A 19,265-nucleotide genomic window follows, 5' to 3' on the forward strand; every position below is an offset into this window, starting at 1 on the left:
GTGACTATTAGAAATACCACAGGCACTTTTTTTTAAAAAGAACATTTTTAAATGTACACTCCAAACTATCCCCAATCCCTAAAGCTAACCACCTTTCACAGTTTCATGTGTGGTACCCAGAAAGATTCCATGGACACGAACACATATGTATCCATAGAGCCTCTAAAACACACATACACAAACACAAGTGGAAGCTTCCTATAGTTTATGTGCTTCTTTTTAACTTTATCCTATTAGATCTTGCCATAATAATGCATATATATTTTATATATATATATTTTTATATATTTGTGTATATATATTTATATGTATACACGTATCTACGTATATATATGTGTGTGTGTGTGTGTGTGTGTGTGTATATATTTTTTAACCACTGCACAAGGTGTTGAACCAACTAATAACCCCACCAACAAAGCAATTTCTCATCTAGGAATCCATAATAGCCCAAAACACATGCAGGCATATAATAATCATTCTTGGTATTCTAATTGATAATTTGGCATCTTGAAATCATGGACCAAACTAACAGCCAGAGTTGTTCACATCCTTACCATGCCTGCCTTTTTGTGGGCACTTGGAAATTATATTACAAACCCTCCAACTACAAATCCCAACATCAGTGTTTCACTTTCTGTCCAATAGGGAACATCCCACCACTATATAAAAAGGCTCTCTCCCATACTTCTCCTTGCTCCTTCTGCCTCCTGACCAACCCTTGTGCTTCTCCACCTGGCCTGCATGGTGTGGCATGCCTCCCTCCTCTTGGAAACTGTGAGAAACAAACTCTTCTTTCAAAGGCAACTTGTCTCTGTGTCTGTCATCGTATAATATCTGATTAAAACAAACCCTGGGTGCCTTTTTTTTTTTTTTTTTTTTTTTGAGACGGAGTCTTGCTCAGTCGCCCAGACTGGAGTGCAGTGGCGCGATCTCGGCTCACTGAAAGCTCCGCCTCCTGGGTTCACACCATTCTCCTGCCTCAGCCTCCCAAGTAGCTGGGACTACAGGTGCCTGCTGCCACGCCTGGCTAATTTTTTGCATTTTTAGTAGAGACGGGGTTTCACCGTGTTAGCCAGGATGGTCTCGATCTCCTGACCTCGTGATCCACCCGCCTCGGCCTCCCAAAGTGCTGGGATTACAGGCGTGAGCCACCGCGCCCAGTCGGGTGCATTTTTAAATAAGGCGCATGATTATGTATTACTAGGATGTTAACTCATCCATTCTTTATAACAATAAAAAAATTAAAAGCAGAAGAGACAGGTTAAATTATAGTATATCCACATTACGGATTATCTGCAATTTAAAAGTCCACATGATACGGGTTTAAGACAAAGCTGAGTAAAAAAAGAGCAAGTCTCAGAACAGTACGTACAGTATGAGTCAATTTGTAATATTTTTGTTTTTGATTTGAGATGCAGTCTTGCTCTGTCGCCCAGGCTGCAGTGCAGTGGGGCAACATCAGCTCACTGCATCCTTCGCCTCCCGGGTTCAAGCGATTCTCCTGCCTCGGCCTCCCAAGTAGCTGGGACTACAGGCACCCACCACCATGCCCAGCTAATTTTTTGTATTTTTAGTAGAGACAGGGTTTCACCATATTTGCCAAGCTGGTCTCGAACTCCTGACCTTGTAATCCGCCCACCTTTCCCTTCCAAAGTGCTAGGATTACAGGTGTGAGCCACCGCACCAGGCCTGTAATTTCTTAATTATATAGGTGTGGATGTCTATTGTAAAATGATATGCACAAAATTGTTAATGGTGATTACCACTCAAAAGGACAGTGGGATAAAGAAGACACAGAGAGAAGGATTGTGACTTTTTACTCTAAATATTTCTATACTGAGGTTTTTATAAACATGTATTATATATAGAGATTGCGTAATTTTCTAAAATGAGGATAAAGACTGTACTAGTCATCTATTGCTGTATAACAAATTGCTACAAATTTAACAGCTTTAAACAACACACATAAATTTTCTCATGTTTCTGCGGGTCAGAAGTCAAGGCACAGCTGAACTGGGTCCTCTGCTTAGGGCCACAGAAGGCTGTAATCATGATTGGACCAGGCCTGGGTTCTGATCTAGAAGCTCAACTAGGGAAGGATTCACTTCCCAGCTCATGTGGATGTCAGCAACATTCAGTTCCTTATGACATACGATTCATGGCAGCTGCTTCTTCCAAAGCCAGCAAAGGGAATGACAGCAAGTCTACTAGCAAGATGAAGTAATATAATCCTGGGAATAATATCCCATTACCATTGCCATAATCTACTGGTTAGAAGCAAGTCACGGGTCCTGCCCACACTCAAGGGGAGGGGATTATATAAGGGTATGAACCCCAGAAGGAGGATCATGAAGACCACTATCAAGACAATTAAGGTCTTTACCAGACCTCCATGTTAAGTGTCTGAAGGCTGATCAGAAAGATAATATATATTGATATAGCTCATGATTGTAGATCTAAATGAAATTAACCAAACTATACATGCATGAGATCTAAGTCTATGGTCTCCTTAGCAACATTTTCTAAAGTTATGCTCCAAACTCAAATATAACTAAAATATTTCACTGTCTAGAAAATAGGCAGATAGGCCAGGCATGGTGGCTCATGCCTGTAATCCCAGCACTTTGGGAGACCAAGGTGGGCATATCACTTAAGGTCAGGAGTTCAACACCAGCCTGGCCAACATGGTGAAACCATGTCTCTACTAAACACAAAAATTAGCCAGGCATGGTGGTGCAAGCCTGTAGTCCCAGCTACTCTGGATGCTGAGGAAGCAGAATCGCTTGAACCTAGGAGGAGGAGGTTGCAGTGAGCCAAGACTGTGCCACTGCACTCTAGCCTGGGTGACAGAGTAAGACTCCATCTCAAAAAAAAAAAAGAAAAGAAAATAGGCAGATATTTGACATAAAAAATGCAGTGACAGATATATAATAGCAATGCTATATATAGAAAATATGGGTAATAAGATTATCTTAAACCAAGAAATATGAAAAATGAAAGCAAAGAGAGCAAGGACAGGACTACTAGTTAAGTGTTGAAGCTGTTTGGTGTGAAATGCTAAGTACACTAGTATATAATGTATACTTGGTGGAAAAAATAAAGTGTGAGAATAAGCCAGACGGAATATGACCTTACCATACTTCTAACAAGTTTGGAACAAGGCTATATACCATATCCTACAGGAAGAATAAAAGTAAAGGAAAGGTGCCATCTCTACTGAATAGGGAGTCCTAACAAAAAGGCTTCAAAAGGACTCTGCATCTTTAATAATATAAAAAGGCTAGGACACAAACAGCATAATCTAAAATGCCATTAGAAATACTTCACATACAAAAAGGTCTAAGTAAAGCAGGATTTTATAAAGTGATCAAAAAAGAAACACTAAGGGGGAAAAATCTTTTAAGATTAAAGAGGTTTTTCAAAGGACAAGTTGAAGTGGCTGTAAAATTTATGAGGCAGCATTAAACTTCAGTTCTAAGTAACAATAAATTATTCACTATAAAAACATACATGTGTCAAATATTATAAGCCTCTTAAACTTTTTAAAACAATTTCTTGCAGAACTGATTAGATATATTAGGTCAAGATTAGCAGATACTAACTTTTTCATTAGCACACTATGATCACTCAGAGTAAAGGGGTAAATTTAGAAAAGAAATAAGAAGACAGAACCATCAACAGCCGATACACTACCACATGTGATCTGATGTCATACATGATCTATATTTCACCGTAAAATCAGTTTTCTTGGCTTTAGCTAAAGTAAATGTTATTTTTAAATGCCTTCATGTATGTAAAAACTACAAAAATCTGTTAACTAATGTAAATCAAATTGAAATTTTAAAAATAATCAAGTTGAAACTATTAAATTAAAAGAAACATATGATACCCTGAGATCTTTTGTTTTGGCAGCCCTAATTGACCTTAATGATTCTGACATTTGACAGATGATATTTTAAGCATGTCCTTTCTAGCTCTTTCATTGTCATATTCCTCACAGTGTGTGAAGGCAATCGCTATAACCTACATCCAAGCTTCCCTCCATGTTTTCTAAAATTTATGCTTCCCTCAACATTTTCTGAAATGTTAAAAAGAAAAAAAAAATCCTTTTATGCCATTTCCTCTGCCACAATATACCCGTCTCAAAGGGATTTTGTACAGATTAAATATGTGGCAGTGTCTAACACAACTACTCGTTCATGCATGCATTCACTCTTGAATATAGATACTTACAGAATTCCTAACATGTTCCTGCCCAGTGCTAGGGGCTGGAAATATAGCAAATATGGCAAACAGCAGAAACACAAGTTCCTACCTCATGAAATTTACAATCTAGCACACAGGACAGATAGTAAGCCTCTACGTATAGGATGAAGGCAGCAAAGAAACACAGAGTACTAAAGAAGTAAATAACGGGGTCACCTAAACTGCCCTGGGATATGAGATAAGGCTTTTTTCACGTTGCGATCTCTGAAGGATGGGTGGACTCACCAGGGTCACAAGAGTGCCTGCTTTTCCCATTACTTATTATATAACCGACAACGAATGCCTCATACTCTAGCGATCCTTTTGCATTAAAATGTCATTTAATAACAGGTGACCAACAAAGAGAATTAAGTTATTTTTTACAATTCTGGGGATTTTACTATGGTTTCATTTCTCAAAAAAGTCAATGAGTAACAGGTGAAGGATATTCTCATTGTATTTTCTCAAACTTTATCCTGTGTTCCAAAGAAGAAAAAAATCTATTCACCTGGACTCCCTGGAAATCTCAAGTCTATTTCCTATCCTGAATGCTTTTCTTATACACACCTGAATCCTTGCAAATATTTCCATGACTATGCATAGCCACTGCATTCAAACTATCCATGTGCTCATCTCTCTCCCCCACTCATCTAAAGCAGTGGTTATAAATCAAATGTCCGGAGGACTTAACAGATGAGTGATTTACTGCCAGATATAAGGATATCCTTCACTTCTACAAAGACATAGTGTCTGTCTCTCTCCTTCTGTTTTTTGTTCACAGATGAGGTCTCACTCTATTGCTCAGGCTGGCCTCACACTCCTGGGCCCAAGCTATCCTTCTGCTTCCACCTCTTGAATAGCTAGGACCACAGATGCACAGCTGTGCCCAACCCTCTCCCCTTCTTAAATCACAAGATCCCTCTTTCCTACCTTTCTTCTTTCACTTGACAGAACATAAAATTAGAAAAACAAACACTTCATTTTCCTCTTAACTCTACTTAAAGGGGAAAAAAAAAAAAACTCAAGCTCAATAACAGATGCAATAGACATCAAATTTGGTGTCAGGAATTAGCAGGAAATCATGAAGGCATACACTAATGGGGGTAACCAAGTACTACTTAGCTCCAACCTGGGGCTGTCTCCTGGAAAGATTTCTAGGTGTCCAGTTTTAAAGAGAAGCCAGAAAGTTGGGCTTTTATATGAAATCCCCCAAATGTTAATTTTGACAACTCAGTTAAAATTGTTAAAGACATTGTTGAAGTCCAACAAAACAAATCTACGATTCATTCAGTCCTGGAAGATCACAAATTTTCAAACTATGCTCTAAGCTCTAAGATACAGGAAACTACTTTAGTTCACCTTTATACCATAAACTCCACATACATTACATCTAGAAAGGAACCCAGAATTTAGCTGGACTCTTAGCAGATATTTTGGCAAACAACTGATGTCTTTTGCAGCAAAACTAAGAATTATATTTTTCAGACCACAATCTCTTTACACCTCCATATAAAGAGATTGCTTCGAAGGCTACAAAAACTGTACAATTATACCTCTTCTAATTGTAATTCTCCTATGAATGTAAAAATAAGTATTTTAACACCACACTTCCTACAGACTCATCTATTCGTTTCTTTTTACTCTTCTGAACATGCCCTTAATTATTTCACCTCTTCCTTTTTGCCTCCCCATTCTGTTTCTCCTTTCTACTGAAATAATTTTATATGGACTGGATCTCTCGCTTTTATCTTTTTCAACCATGATATCTCAGGTCTGAAAAACATATAAACAGACTATATCAACTGTGGAGACATTTCAAATTAGTAATAACATTTCTAGATCTGTTTAACGAATAAACCAAAAAAATTATAGTGGACAAGAAAGATTATACTGTTAACAGAAACGAATTTCTAAAATTAAAATTATCAAGAGAATGATGAGGAGTGAAGTATAAAGTATGGTACATGGTAATTGACACTGTCCTATATTTTAACATTTCAAGGAATAAGGCCAAATGGAAAAGTAAAAATTTGATAAAAGTCCAAATTTAAATCTATCCCTTCCCTGAAGCCAAAAATTAGGCCACCATAATAATGGCCTTTTGGTACATTTCAAAAATTCGGAAATTTTTTTTGCAGTAAAAAAACCTATTTAAGTTTAATACTCAAGTAAGAAAGCACAGTCCAATGGGGTTTATGCTTACATTCATTATACCATTAAGTGAAAACAAATACTGTTCAAGTTGGATTTGCAGGATATTATATTTTGTTCAAGTTACTGATAACGCTTTTAATGTATGCTTGTCATAAAGGAAAATACATAATTGTGTCATTTAAAGATGCTCAGGGACCACTTGTCAAGCAATCAAAAATATATATGAAAGTTAATAGGTATCTATTAAATGGCTAAAAATATAAAATAATCTTGAATGTGCACTTAAGGGAAAAGTAAACTACTTACTATTAAAAAAAAAAAAAAAAAAAAAAGGAAAAACAGAATGTATAAATCAGCTCCAAAGACAGACTAAATGATGAAACACATTCAAAATCCCACTCTCTTAGCATACCTGTAGACATCAGTTGGCGACTGTACCAAAGTGTTATCTTCTCCAGAAGAAAGTTTCCATGATTCATTTAATTTGCCTTCACTTGTCTCCAGCTCACCCAGTACCCAGGCTGGTAATCCCTCTGGGCTTGAGCCTTTTGCTTGTGCTGGATTTGGTTCATCAAAATAGATGGACTGATTTTTAAAAATTAGAAAAATTATTCTTTCAAAATGTACTACAATAAAACCACTAAAATTTCCATCAAGTTTCAAGTTTGATAACAGCCTTTCAAATACTCAAATTCAATTACATTCAAACATTTAAAAAATTCAATATACAATGAATTATGAGATATTAAAATACATTAAGTGATAACATATTTACATTTTAGTTGCACTCTACTGTCTAAGAAATACAATAAACATAAGTACATAACAGATAAATCTGATAGTTACGTGTATATTACAAAAGGAATATTAGTTAAATATGAAAAGTTAAATACAAAGTTTTTTTTTTAATTATGTGCTATCTTATCTCTTTCCGTAATCACTAACTACTTTACACACACACAAAAAAAGAAATCAGTGGGAAGAGAAACACAAAACAATGCAACCCAGGAATTAAAATTAGGAATCCCTTGACAAGATGGGAACAGCAGAGTGAAAAACCTGGGATTTAGTTCTGGTCATACTACTAACTAGCTAGGAAACCCAAGAGAGTTCTCTAAACTTTCTCATCATTATGATTTGTTAAAACAAGCCCTTCCCTTTGACTCTATGAAATTAAGTGTGAATGGGAAAACATGATACAATATACTCATGTCTTCACATCTAGATGTGCTTCATAATGTTCTACCTTTACACATTTCTAAAGAAAACTCTGCATTGACTGCACACCTCTGCAACAATTCTCCCAGTCCTACAGACAAAATCCTCAAGGCACTGTTCTTTAGGGAGGATGACACAAGACCCTCCACTCCATATGGGACATGCACAGAAATTTCTTTTAAATGATATAGTCATTAAAACTTTTGGCATTGTGCCACAGAAAACAGGAATTATTCTCTAATGTTCAGCATGCCACTTGACTAAACTATGCTTTAAGTAAACTGATAAAATATAAAAAGTTTTAAAATACATCACACAGAATTCCGCAGTTCATTGAAAAAATACATATATATGCTAATAGCAACTACCAAAGTTACCAATACCAGGTACTCCAGATCTCTCAAGTACCGGCACTCAAATGCCACACAAACCAAGGTATATTTTATGGTTACAAGGACCAGGACAGTGACAATTTATCCACCAAGCATAATCATAACTGCCTTTGCAATAAAGTTGATTTTGACAATGAAATTAACTTAAGTACAGAAAATGACTTTTAAACTCCAACTTATTACTGTCATTTTATTAGAGTAGAAAGAATTTTTACAAATCACGCACTTCAACTTCTCATGAATGTTTAAATAATGTATATGAGTTTAAAAACTAGAATGTACTGAATTACATAAAAATTACCATTATAATCCAGTGAACATTAATAAAAAGTAAAGCTCAATATAAATTCATTTTCAGTTTTTTAGAAATATTATTGAATATTGAAGGATAAATAAATCAATAAGGATACTCCTCTTATAAGCAATACATGTATTTTATCAAAGGTGGAAAAAAATGAATCAAGAAGAAAAAAACAATTTTAATGTATTACCTAGCACGTACAACCTAATAGTATTACCATTCCCCAAAGGGATGGTAACTTGATGCTTTTTATAAAAAATGAAACTTACATATATATTTTTTTGTTGTTGTTGTTCATTGATACCTACCATGTATGAAGGTAGAATTTTTAGCGTCCCGGGTTCAGGTCGGTGTGTAAAAGGGCCTTCAAGCACACCTCGTTTAAGCATATGCAATAACAATTTTGCATACAGGTTCCGATTCTTCCTCCCCATTATTCCTGCACCTGTTCCTGAAGGCTCACACAGCTTTCTAATCCAAAGAGCACACCTCTGCCGTTCTACAAATACATAAGAACTATTAGAAACTTGATTTTTTATAAAATGAAACATTCGATTACAAAGACCTATAATAGCACCTGCTTTAGTCTAAAAGAAGGACCAACAAACCTTTTCTGTTAAAGGCCAGAGAGTATATACTTTAGGCTTCATGGGCCATATGAGCTCTGGCACAACTACACTGCCACTGTAGCGTGAAAGCACTCAGAGACTGTAGGTAAACAAAGGGCATGACTATGTTTCAATAAAACCCGACAAAAAAGACTGTGGGCGGGAGTTGGTCCATGGGCCACTGTCTGCTAACTCCTGGTCTACCATTTAATGTTATTAGGTAATTGGTTAATGAGAAAGACAAACGCAAAGAAACATTTTCACAAAAATAAAATCTCTAGATTATCATTAAATAACATTTTAAATTTTTAATTATTGTGAGTACACAGTAGATTTATATATTTAGGCAGTACACGAGATATTTTGACACAGGCATGTAATGTATAATAATCACATCAGGATAAATGGGGTATCTATCCATCACCTCAAGCATCTATCCTTTGTGTTACAAACAATCCAATTATACTTAGTTATTTTTAAATATGCCATTAAATTATTATTGGCTGTAGTCACTCTGTTTTGCTGTCAAATACTAGGTCTTACTCACTCTATGTGTTTGTACCCATTAACCATCCCCACTTCCCTCTGTACCCATCCTTCCCAGCCTCTGGAAACCATTCTTCTCTCTATCTTCATGAGTTCAATTGTTTTAATTTTTAGCTCCCACAAATTACTGAGAATATGTGAAGATTGTCTTTCTGTGCCTAGCTTATTTCACTTAACATAATGTCTCCCAGTTCCAGCCATGTTGTTGCAAATGACAGGGTCTCCTTTTTTATGGCTGAATAGTACTCCATTGTGTATATGTATCACATTTTCTTTATCCATTTGTCTGTTGATGGACACTTAGGTTGCTTCCAAATCTTGGCTATTGTGAACAGTGATGCCACAAATATGGGAGTGCAGATATCTCTTCAATACACTAATTTCCTTTCTTTTGGGTATATACCCAGCAGTGGGACTGCTGGATCACATGGTAGCTCTATTTTCTAGTTTTTCTGAGGAACCTCAAACTCTTCTCCATAGTCACTCCACTAATTTGTATTCCCATCAAAAATGCAAGAGAGTTCCCTTTTCTCCACATCCTTGCCAGCATTTGTTATTGCCTGTCTTTGGATGAAAGTCATTTTAACTGGGATGAAATAATATCTCACTGTAGTTTTCATCTGCGTTGCTCTGATGATCAATGATGTTGAACATCTTGTCATACGTCTGTTTACCATTTGTATGTCTTCTTTTGAGAAATGTCTATTTAGATCTTTTGCCCATTTTTAAATCAGATTATTTGATTTTTTTGTATAGAGTTGTTTGAGCTCCTTATATATTCTGGTTATTCCCTTCTCAGATGAAAAGTTTGAAAAGATTTTCTCTCATTCGCTGGATTGTATTTTCACTTTGTTGATTGTCTCCTTTGCAGAAACTTTTTAATTTAATGAGATCCCCTTTGTCCATTGTTGCTTTGGTTGCCTGTGCTTTTGGAGTATTACTCAAGAAATCTTTGCCCAGACCAATATCCTGGAGATTTTCCCCAATGTTTTCTTTTAGTAGTTTCCTTGTTTGAGGTCTTAGATTTCAGCCTTCAATCTATTTTTATTTTTGTATATGGTGGGAGACAGGGGTCTAGTTTCATTCTTCTGTATATGGATATTGAAAACTTGATATCCATATACGGAAGAATGCCTTTAAAAATGTTTGTATTTTTTGCTGTGAAAATTATGTAATCACAGAACAAACTCATGAAATATTGGGATTACTTTGTACAAGAAGAAAATTTAGTAAAATTCATCAGTGAAGCCATCAAGTCCAGGGCTTTTATTTGCTGGGAGACTTTGTATAAATAAATTTCTGTGATAAAATTTTGTTATAATTTTGCATCTCTAAAATAATTTTAGATATATTGAAAAATCTTTCTACAATTTTAATTATGTAAACCTTGAAAGAGATAAAATGCAATCTCTGATTTATCTAAGCATTTTCAAATAACTCTAAAATTAAATCTTGAATGTTTTATTTATGAAATTCAATAATATCCAGGGAGTTGTAGCTGATCGGTTGAGGGTTTTAACATCTTTAAAAATAACGGAGCACTATTTACATGCCATTTTGTAAAATAATTATTCTTTTCAAAATCTACCTAAAAATTACAGCACAGTTTAATCCACATATAAAGGTCTATATTATCTTGCCATGACACAGGATTGTTTTAGGTCTCATGAAAACTATTCTGGTAATAATTTTTTATCGGTCTAAGTCAATTTGAGGATTACATATCTAATGCAAATCATAAATCTGCTCTAATCTTTTAGTTTACCAAGGTCATATTCATTTATTGTTTTATATACAAAAATCACTAAGACCAGATTTACTATGGTGCAAATATCATTTCAGGTTGGAAACCTATGCCTTTAAAAATTTGTGTATATTTTGCTGTGAAAATTATATAATCACAAAACAAACTTCATGAAATATTGGGAACACCATGAACATGAAGAAAATACAAAAGCGTGGCCGGGCGCGGTGGCTCAGGCCTGTAATCCCAGCGCTTTGGGAGGCCAAGGCAGGCAGATCACGAGGTCAGGAGATCGAGACCACCCTGGCTAACACGGTGAAACCCCATCTCTACTAAAAATACAAAAAATTAGCCGGGCGAGGTGGCGGGCCCCTGTAGTCCCAGCTACTCGGGAGGCTGAGGCAGGAGAATGGCGGGAACCTAGGAGGTGGAGCTTGCAGTGAGCCGAGATGGTGCCACTGCACTCCAGCCTGGGCAACAGAGTGAGACTCTGTCTCAAAAAAAAAAAAACAACAACAAAAAACAAAACAAACAAAAAAAAAACAAAAATGCAAAAGTGAAACTGATAAACTTAAGTAAATAGTTCTTTAATCTACATACTTTCCACATCCCATAGCAAATTTAAATCTATATAATATTCTAATGCTCAGAATTTAGTGCAATTTGGTTAATGAAAGAATGCATTCCTCTATGTAGAATAATAGGAAAACCCCCATAAAAATCCTAGAGGAAAACCTAGGTAGTACCATTCAGGACATAGGCATGGGCAAAGATTTCATGTCTAAAACACCAAAAGCAACGGCAGCAAAAGCCAAAATTGACAAATGGGATCTCATTAAACTAAAGAGCTTCTGCACAGCAAAACACACTACCATCAGAGTGAACAGGCAACCTACAGAATGGGAGAAAATTTTTGCAATCTACTCATCTGACAAAGGGCTAATATCCAGAACCTACAAAGAACTCAAACAAATTTACAAGAAAAAAACAAACAACCCCATCAAAAAGTGGGCAAAGGATATGAACAGACATTTCTCAAAAGAAGACATTCATACAGCCAACAGACACATGAAAAAATGCTCATCATCACTGGCCATCAGAGAAATGCAAATCAAAACCACAGTGAGATACCATCTCACACCAGTTAGAATGGCAATCATTAAAAAGTCAGGAAACAACAGGTGCTGGAGAGGATGTGGAGAAATAGGAACACTTATACACTGTTGGTGGGATTGTAAACTAGTTCAACCATTATGGAAAACAGTATGGCGATTCCTCAAGGATCTAGAACTAGATGTACCATATGACCCAGCCATCCCATTACTGGGTATATACCCAAAGGATTATAAATTATGCTGCTATAAAGACACATGCACACGTATGTTTATTGCAGCACTATTCACAATAGCAAAGACTTGGAATCAACCCAAATGTCCATCAGCGACAGATTGGATTAAGAAAATGTGGCACATATACACCATGGAATACTATGCAGCCAAAAAAAAGGATGAGTTGGAGTCCTTTGTAGGGACTTGGATGCAGCTGGAATCCATCATTCTTAGCAAACTATCACAAGAACAGAAAACCAAACACCGCATGTTCTCACTCATAGGTGGGAACTGAACAATGAGATCACTCGGACTCAGGAAGGGGAACATCACACACCGGGGCCTATCATGGGGAGGGGGGAGGGGGGAGGGATTGCATTGGGAGTTATACCTGATGTAAATGACGAGATGATGGGTGCAGCACAGCAACATGGCACAAGAATACATATGTAACAAACCTGCACGTTATGCACATGTACCCTACAACTTAAAGTATAATAATAATAAATAAATTTAAAAAAAAAAAATTATATCAACCTTTCAATTAAAAAAAAAAAAAAGAATAATAGGAAAACCCATTATCACAAGTAGAATTTAGCAATAAGATGTAATTTATTATTAATTTCTAGTTCTTGATTAAGATGTGAGTTTCAGATTGCTTATTATAAACTAAATAAAAGAAAGCCATGGATGTACCAATACTGACAACATGTCAAGGAATCAAAGATTACAATTAATGAATTTTATGTAGCTAAAATCTTTTTTTTTTTTCTTCTGAGATGGAGTCTCGCTCTGTCGCTCAGGCTGGAGTGCACTGGCATGATCTCGGATCACTGCAAGCTCTGCCTCCCAGGTTCATGCCATTCCCCTGCCTCAGTTTCCCAAGTAGCTGGGACTACAGGTGCCCACCACCATGCCCGTCCAATTTTTTTTTTATATTTTTAGTAGAGACGGGGTTTCACCATGTTAGCCAGGATGGTCTCAATCTCCTGACCTCATGATCCGCCCGCCTCGGCCTCCCAAAGTACTGGGATTATAGACATGAGCCACCGCGCGGGCCTGGCCCCTAAAACCCTTTTTTTAAAGAAGATAAAATATGAGGATGGTTTGATTTGAAATACATTTACAATGAGAAATTTTAATACAAATGTTTTCTAATCAGCAAATCTAAGACAAAAAGAAAAAAAGGTAGTGAATATCAGAAGAGGATGCAATATAAAAATATCATTAGATATCATTCAAATAATCATGAACGAGTCATGGGACATGAAATATTCATTTGAAAAATAGCAGAGGAAGAAAGAAGAGGTTAAAGCCTGACAAGGTCAAGAGAAGAAGGCAGAGGAGGAGATCTTCAAGGGAAGACCATGCAACTTACCCAGGACTAGGAAAGGCTGAAGGCCCTAGAACAATAGGTGACCACAGAATGCATCATTTATATCTCATACTCCCTGCTCCTAACACAACTCCCTGGAATAAATACAATAGTCTCCACTTATCCATGGTTTTACTTTCCTGTTTCAGTCACCCACACTCGAATGCAGTCCAAAAATAGATGAGTACAGTACAATAAGATATTTGAAAGAAAGAGGGAAATTACTTTCACACAATTTTTATTACAGTATATTGTTATAATTGTTCTAGCTATTGTTGTTAATCTCATACTGTACCTAACTGATAAACTAAATTCAATCATCAGTGTGTATGTATAGGAAAAGACAGAGTGTATATAGGTTTTAGTACTATCAGCTGTTTCAGGCAGCCTCTGGGGGTCTTGGAACATATTCCTCAAGATAAGGGGAGATTACTATATTTAATACTGAGTCAGTTCCTCACTGAATATAGAGTCCACTCAGACATCTCAGCGAAACAGGCAACTTGGAAAAAGTAAAAGCCATAGTTTCTTGATCTCACTCCAAACCTACCCCTCAAAAGCTACCAAGTCACATTTACCTTTACAGGCAATCTTACACCTACTATGGCTTAGAGAATCTTCCCAGTCCCCAAAATTCTCTCCAATTGCTCTCTAGTGCCTTAAGTTACATGAAAATTCTCTAACTTGAGAAAAAGACTTTCATTCCATAATTAGAAATAACAGGCCAGGAACTGGAGACAAGATAGCAATAAAACTTTATTCACACTGGATTTTGTTCTGCCAACCAATAAGCATAAAAGACCAATAGATTATTTTCTGCTTTGATAGACACAAGGGCCGGAGAACAGGAGAACAGTAGGCTCCTCCTGTCTCTGGCCCTTTCCATAGAAAGAAGAAAAATTTGCGAGAAAAATTTCCGTAGAGAAAAGGAAAAGATGTGAGAAAAAAGGTTGTAGCTAACTTTAGAGATCCATGTGCTATAAGCCCATGACATGTGAGAGGAGGCATCACAATAAGATCTTTCCATAGTTTGGCAGGACATTACCACTGAATTTCTATCTACCCTTGAACAACTCGGTGCAAACAGTCCCATGTCAATGGCAAAAATTGTTACTAGAGAAATTCAGGTTTTCCTCCATGTTGATAGTTCATTGGTTTGACTAAATAATATAAAGAAAAAAATTAATCTTAAGAATCTAATTTTCAAATGTAATCTTACCTGTCCTATGGGGTAATTTTAGAACATAGGGCTTCATATCAACCACAAAGTGATCAAATTCAGCATCCAGCTTCTCCCATTTTTCTTCTTCACTTCCCACTTCCATAATCCAATCTGTAAAATATTTTAAATCAAAATATTAAGGATATGTATGCTGAAAACTACAAAATTCTGATGAGAGAGATTTTTTTAAAACCGAGTTAAATATCAGTTCTCCCCAAATTGACCTGTAGATTTAATGCAATTCCAATCAAAACCTAGCCGTATTATTTGTAGAGATAAGCTTAATTCTAAAATTTACATGCAAAGGTAAAGGAACTACAGAGTCCAAACAATTTTGAAAAAGTACAAAGTTGGAGAACTTATACATTACCAGATGTTAAGACGTACTCCAAAGCCACAGTATTGATGAAAGGACAGACAGATCAATGGAAAAGATTAGAGAGTCCAGAAACAGACCAAAACAAATATGAACAACTGATTTTCAACAAAGGTGTGATCCATGAAGAAATGACAGTTATTACAACAAATGATGTCATAACAACTGGATATCCATATACAAAAAAAAAAAAAAAGAACCTCAACCTAAACTTCATCCTATATATAAAAATTAACTCAATCTGAATCACAGACCTAAGTGTAAAAATGTAAAACTATAAAACTCTCAGAAGAAAGCATGGGAGGAAATCTTTGCAAACTTGAGTAAGGCAAAGATATCTTATATACAACATTAAAAGCACTGTCCACAAAAGGAAAACCTGGCTGGGCATGATGGTTCATGCCTGTAATCCCAGAACTTTGAGAAGCCCAGGCAGGAAGAATGCTTGAGCCCAGGAGTTAAAGACCAGCCTGGGCAACATGGTGAGACCCCATCTCTACAAAATAACAATTAAAAATTAGCCAGGTGTAGTGGCATGTACCTGTAGTCCCAGCTACTTGGGACGCTGAGGTAGGAGGATTGCTTAAAAGTGTGAGAGGTCAAGGCTGCAGTGGGCCATGATTGCACCACCAAACTAGCCTTGGTGACACAGCAAGACCCTATCTCAAAAATAAAAAATAAAGCTGATATATTGAACTTCACAAAAAAATAAAAACTGTTCTGCAAAGGACTCTGTTAAGGAATTGAGAAGATAAGCCACAGACCAGAACAAAATATTTGCAAATCATACATCTCATATGAGACTTGTATCGAGAATACATAAGGAACTCTCAAAACTCAACAATCAGAAAACAAACTACGCCAATAATCAGCCAAAAAATATGAGTCCCTTTACCAAAGAAGAAATACAGATGGCAAGTAAGCACATGACAAGATGCTCGACATTAGTCATTACAGAAATGCAAATTAAAAACTATACTGAGACACCACTAACGTTAAAAATGCAAACAATACCAAGTGCTGGTGAGGATGTACAACAACAGGAACTCTCATGCATTGCTGGTAGAAATACAAAATAGTACAGGCACTCCGGAAAACAGTTTGGCAGTTTCTTACAAAAATAAACATACACTCACCCTATGACCCAGAAATTCCACTCCCAGGTATTCAAGTGAAAAGAAAAATCTATATACACACAAAAATCCAAGGGTGATTTTTTTAAAATAACCAACAAACAACTGAAAAAAGCCCAAATGTCCCTCAACTGGGGACTAGATAAACTGTGGCATATCCACACAATAACATAGTACTTGGCAACAGAAAGGAATGAACTACTGATACACACACAACTTCAAATCCTTATGCTAAGTGAACGAAGCCCTTCTCAAAAGGCCGCATACTGTCTAATTCCATTTGTGTGACACTCTAGAAAAGGCAAACAGTATAGGCATAAAGAACAGATCAGCAGCTCACAGGGTTAGCAGTGGGGGCAGAGTCTGAACATAAAGAGATGGCACAAGGAAACAATTTGGCGTGTTGGAATTGTTCGGTACACTATCAATGGAGGAAGTTATAAGAACCTACACGTGTGTAAAAACTGATAGAACTATATGCCAAATAAAAATGCATTTGCATTTGCTGTACATAAATTTAATTTTTTTTTTGAGACGGAGTCTTGCTCTGTTGCCCAGGCTACAGAGTGCAATGACACAGTCTTGGCTCACTGCAGCCTCCCGAGTAGCTGGGAATACAGGCGTGTGCTACTTTGCCCAGCTAATTTGTTTGATAATTTTAGTAGAGACGGAGTTTCACCATGTTGGCCAGGCTGGTCTTGAACTCCTGACCTCAAGTTATCCGCCTGCAGTGAGCTGAGATCATGTCACTGCACTCCATCCTGGGTGACAAGAACAAAGTTCCGTCTCAAAAAAAAAAAATTGAAAATGAAAAATAAATAGAAATTTTAAAACAAATTACATCATATTCACGAATTATATCTACTTAGTTCCAACTTATCAAAAGTTTCACACCATTATCAGAATTGAAATTTTAAATTACTAGAATTGAAAAATAAGTAAAGCAACATCTTTGGCTTAGGCTTAGAGTAATTATAGTGTGCCTATCAGTTATATAAATTATTTCAAAGGTAACCAAGGTGACGGACGCTGCAGTGAGCTGAGATCGCACCGTTGCACTCCAGCCTGGGCCACAGAGCAAAACTGTCTCAAAAAAATAAATAATTTCCAAGGTAAAAAAGAAGTAAATTGGGTGACTCTTGCTTATAGCTACAATCTACATTTGGATCATGTCTTTTATTAAACTCACCGATGTTGTCTCTTTTTAAACTTGTTTCTTTTTGGACAGCTACAAAATGGGCTAAGACTTTCTCAGGTGCTTACCTACCCTAGAGTCAGCAAACATAACCAAGCCACAAGTATTAAAAGGTCTGGGAAAAAAAGGAGTCCCAACTGCCAAGGAAAGAATACACTTCTTTCATATCACACTCCTTGCCAAACAAAACAAACGTTCTTGGAAGTTGTGTAAAATCCATTTTGGTCAATCAAATCACATTTTAAATATATTGTGGGTCATTAAAGAAAACTGGAAATGTCGACAAATAAAAAAGGTTTACAGGTGCACGTTTTCTCCGGCTTTCACGTGTGGATGTTTTGACAGGAGCCTTTCCTGACTCTGCCCGTAGCTTGGTGTGTGCTTTAGAAACAAACCTCAGTGTATTCTCTGGCCCGGCCCTACCATTTCCGTACCATTTCCATGGTTGTTTCACAGAGGAGGAAGCTAAGACTTACGTGAGGTGAAATCACTGACGTAGGTTCTTAGGGGACAGTGACAGCTGGGCCTGAAAACTGCACAAATTATTAATACCATGCATTTCACTAAGCTGCAGCCTGACCACTGTGGTGAGGCTCATGGAATTTAATGTGCCTCTTCTATCTTATTTTGACTCATCTTAAAATATTAAAGACAAATAAAAATAGCCGTGCAATGATTAGAAAAGTTGTTCACATTTACTTATGTCGTTCTCTTGAACACTTAAAAATAATTAACTCAGAAACACAGGGTAGCATCCTACATGGGGCGGTGCTGGGCTAGGGCCTCTCCAAGCGGCCTAGGACTTTCTGCAAACCAACCAGCGCCCTGGTTCTGTCCCCGCAAATCCAGCTGATTGTTCCGAGACTCTTTTCTGGGACGGAATTGAAAACTCCAGCGGCGCCGTTCCTGGCAGTCCCTTCCTCGGCCCGCCGAGGCCCAGGCCCAGGCCGCGCTCCTACCTTGTCCAGGACACAGATTTCCTCTCCCAGTCGCAAACCCTTGGGTCAGACTCCTGGACCATGTCAGACCGATCAAACCGGCTGATCAAACTTTACTCAGAACTTTCCCAAGCCGTCCCGACCTGGACTGCGCTCTGCCTACCGGGGACACCACAGCGGACAGCGCCGGGACCCCCGGGGCGCGCGCCCCCCGGGCCCGGAGAACGGGCCCAGGGCCTAAGGGCGACGCCCCTCCCCGAACGGGCCCGCAAGGGCGGGGCGGCGGCCACTGGCGCAAAATTCTACTCGAGAACCTGGTGGGAAGAGCGGGGGAAGGAAATTCGGAAAAAATGAGAACCTGGCACCACCACACGCAAGCTTTCCGCTCGGCCGCCGCCGCCGCCGACGCCGCCCGGCCCAAACGGTTTCAAATCCTTGCGGGCCGCTGCCTGGCCGCCGCCCAGCAGCCCGGGGGCGGGGACTTTCGCTC

General features: G+C 37.6%; 1 protein-coding gene across 14 annotated transcripts in view; it reads right to left on the bottom strand.

Annotated features, from left to right (window-relative positions):
• LOC105469025 (centrosomal protein 112) overlaps positions 1 to 19,265 on the bottom strand; it is a 535,394-nt gene extending 516,129 nt beyond the window's left edge. For 6 of the 14 annotated variants that reach the window (XM_071083480.1, XM_011719542.3, XM_011719543.3 and 3 more), the window contains exons 1-4: positions 19,134 to 19,263; positions 15,131 to 15,244; positions 8,619 to 8,809; positions 6,812 to 6,984 (exon numbers count right to left, since the gene is read on the bottom strand). In XM_071083480.1, the coding sequence (XP_070939581.1) occupies positions 6,812 to 6,984; positions 8,619 to 8,809; positions 15,131 to 15,236 (470 nt within the window). In that variant the 5' untranslated portion in view covers positions 15,237 to 15,244; positions 19,134 to 19,263. Of the gene's footprint in view, positions 1 to 6,811; positions 6,985 to 8,618; positions 8,810 to 15,130; positions 15,245 to 18,796; positions 19,031 to 19,133 lie in introns of those variants that run through there. The other 8 variants (XM_024788889.2, XM_024788888.2, XM_011719544.3 and 5 more) reach the window with 5 other exon arrangements.

Source organism: Macaca nemestrina, chromosome 17 (assembly GCF_043159975.1).
Source record: "Macaca nemestrina isolate mMacNem1 chromosome 17, mMacNem.hap1, whole genome shotgun sequence".
NCBI classification, from domain to species: Eukaryota; Metazoa; Chordata; class Mammalia; order Primates; family Cercopithecidae; genus Macaca; species Macaca nemestrina.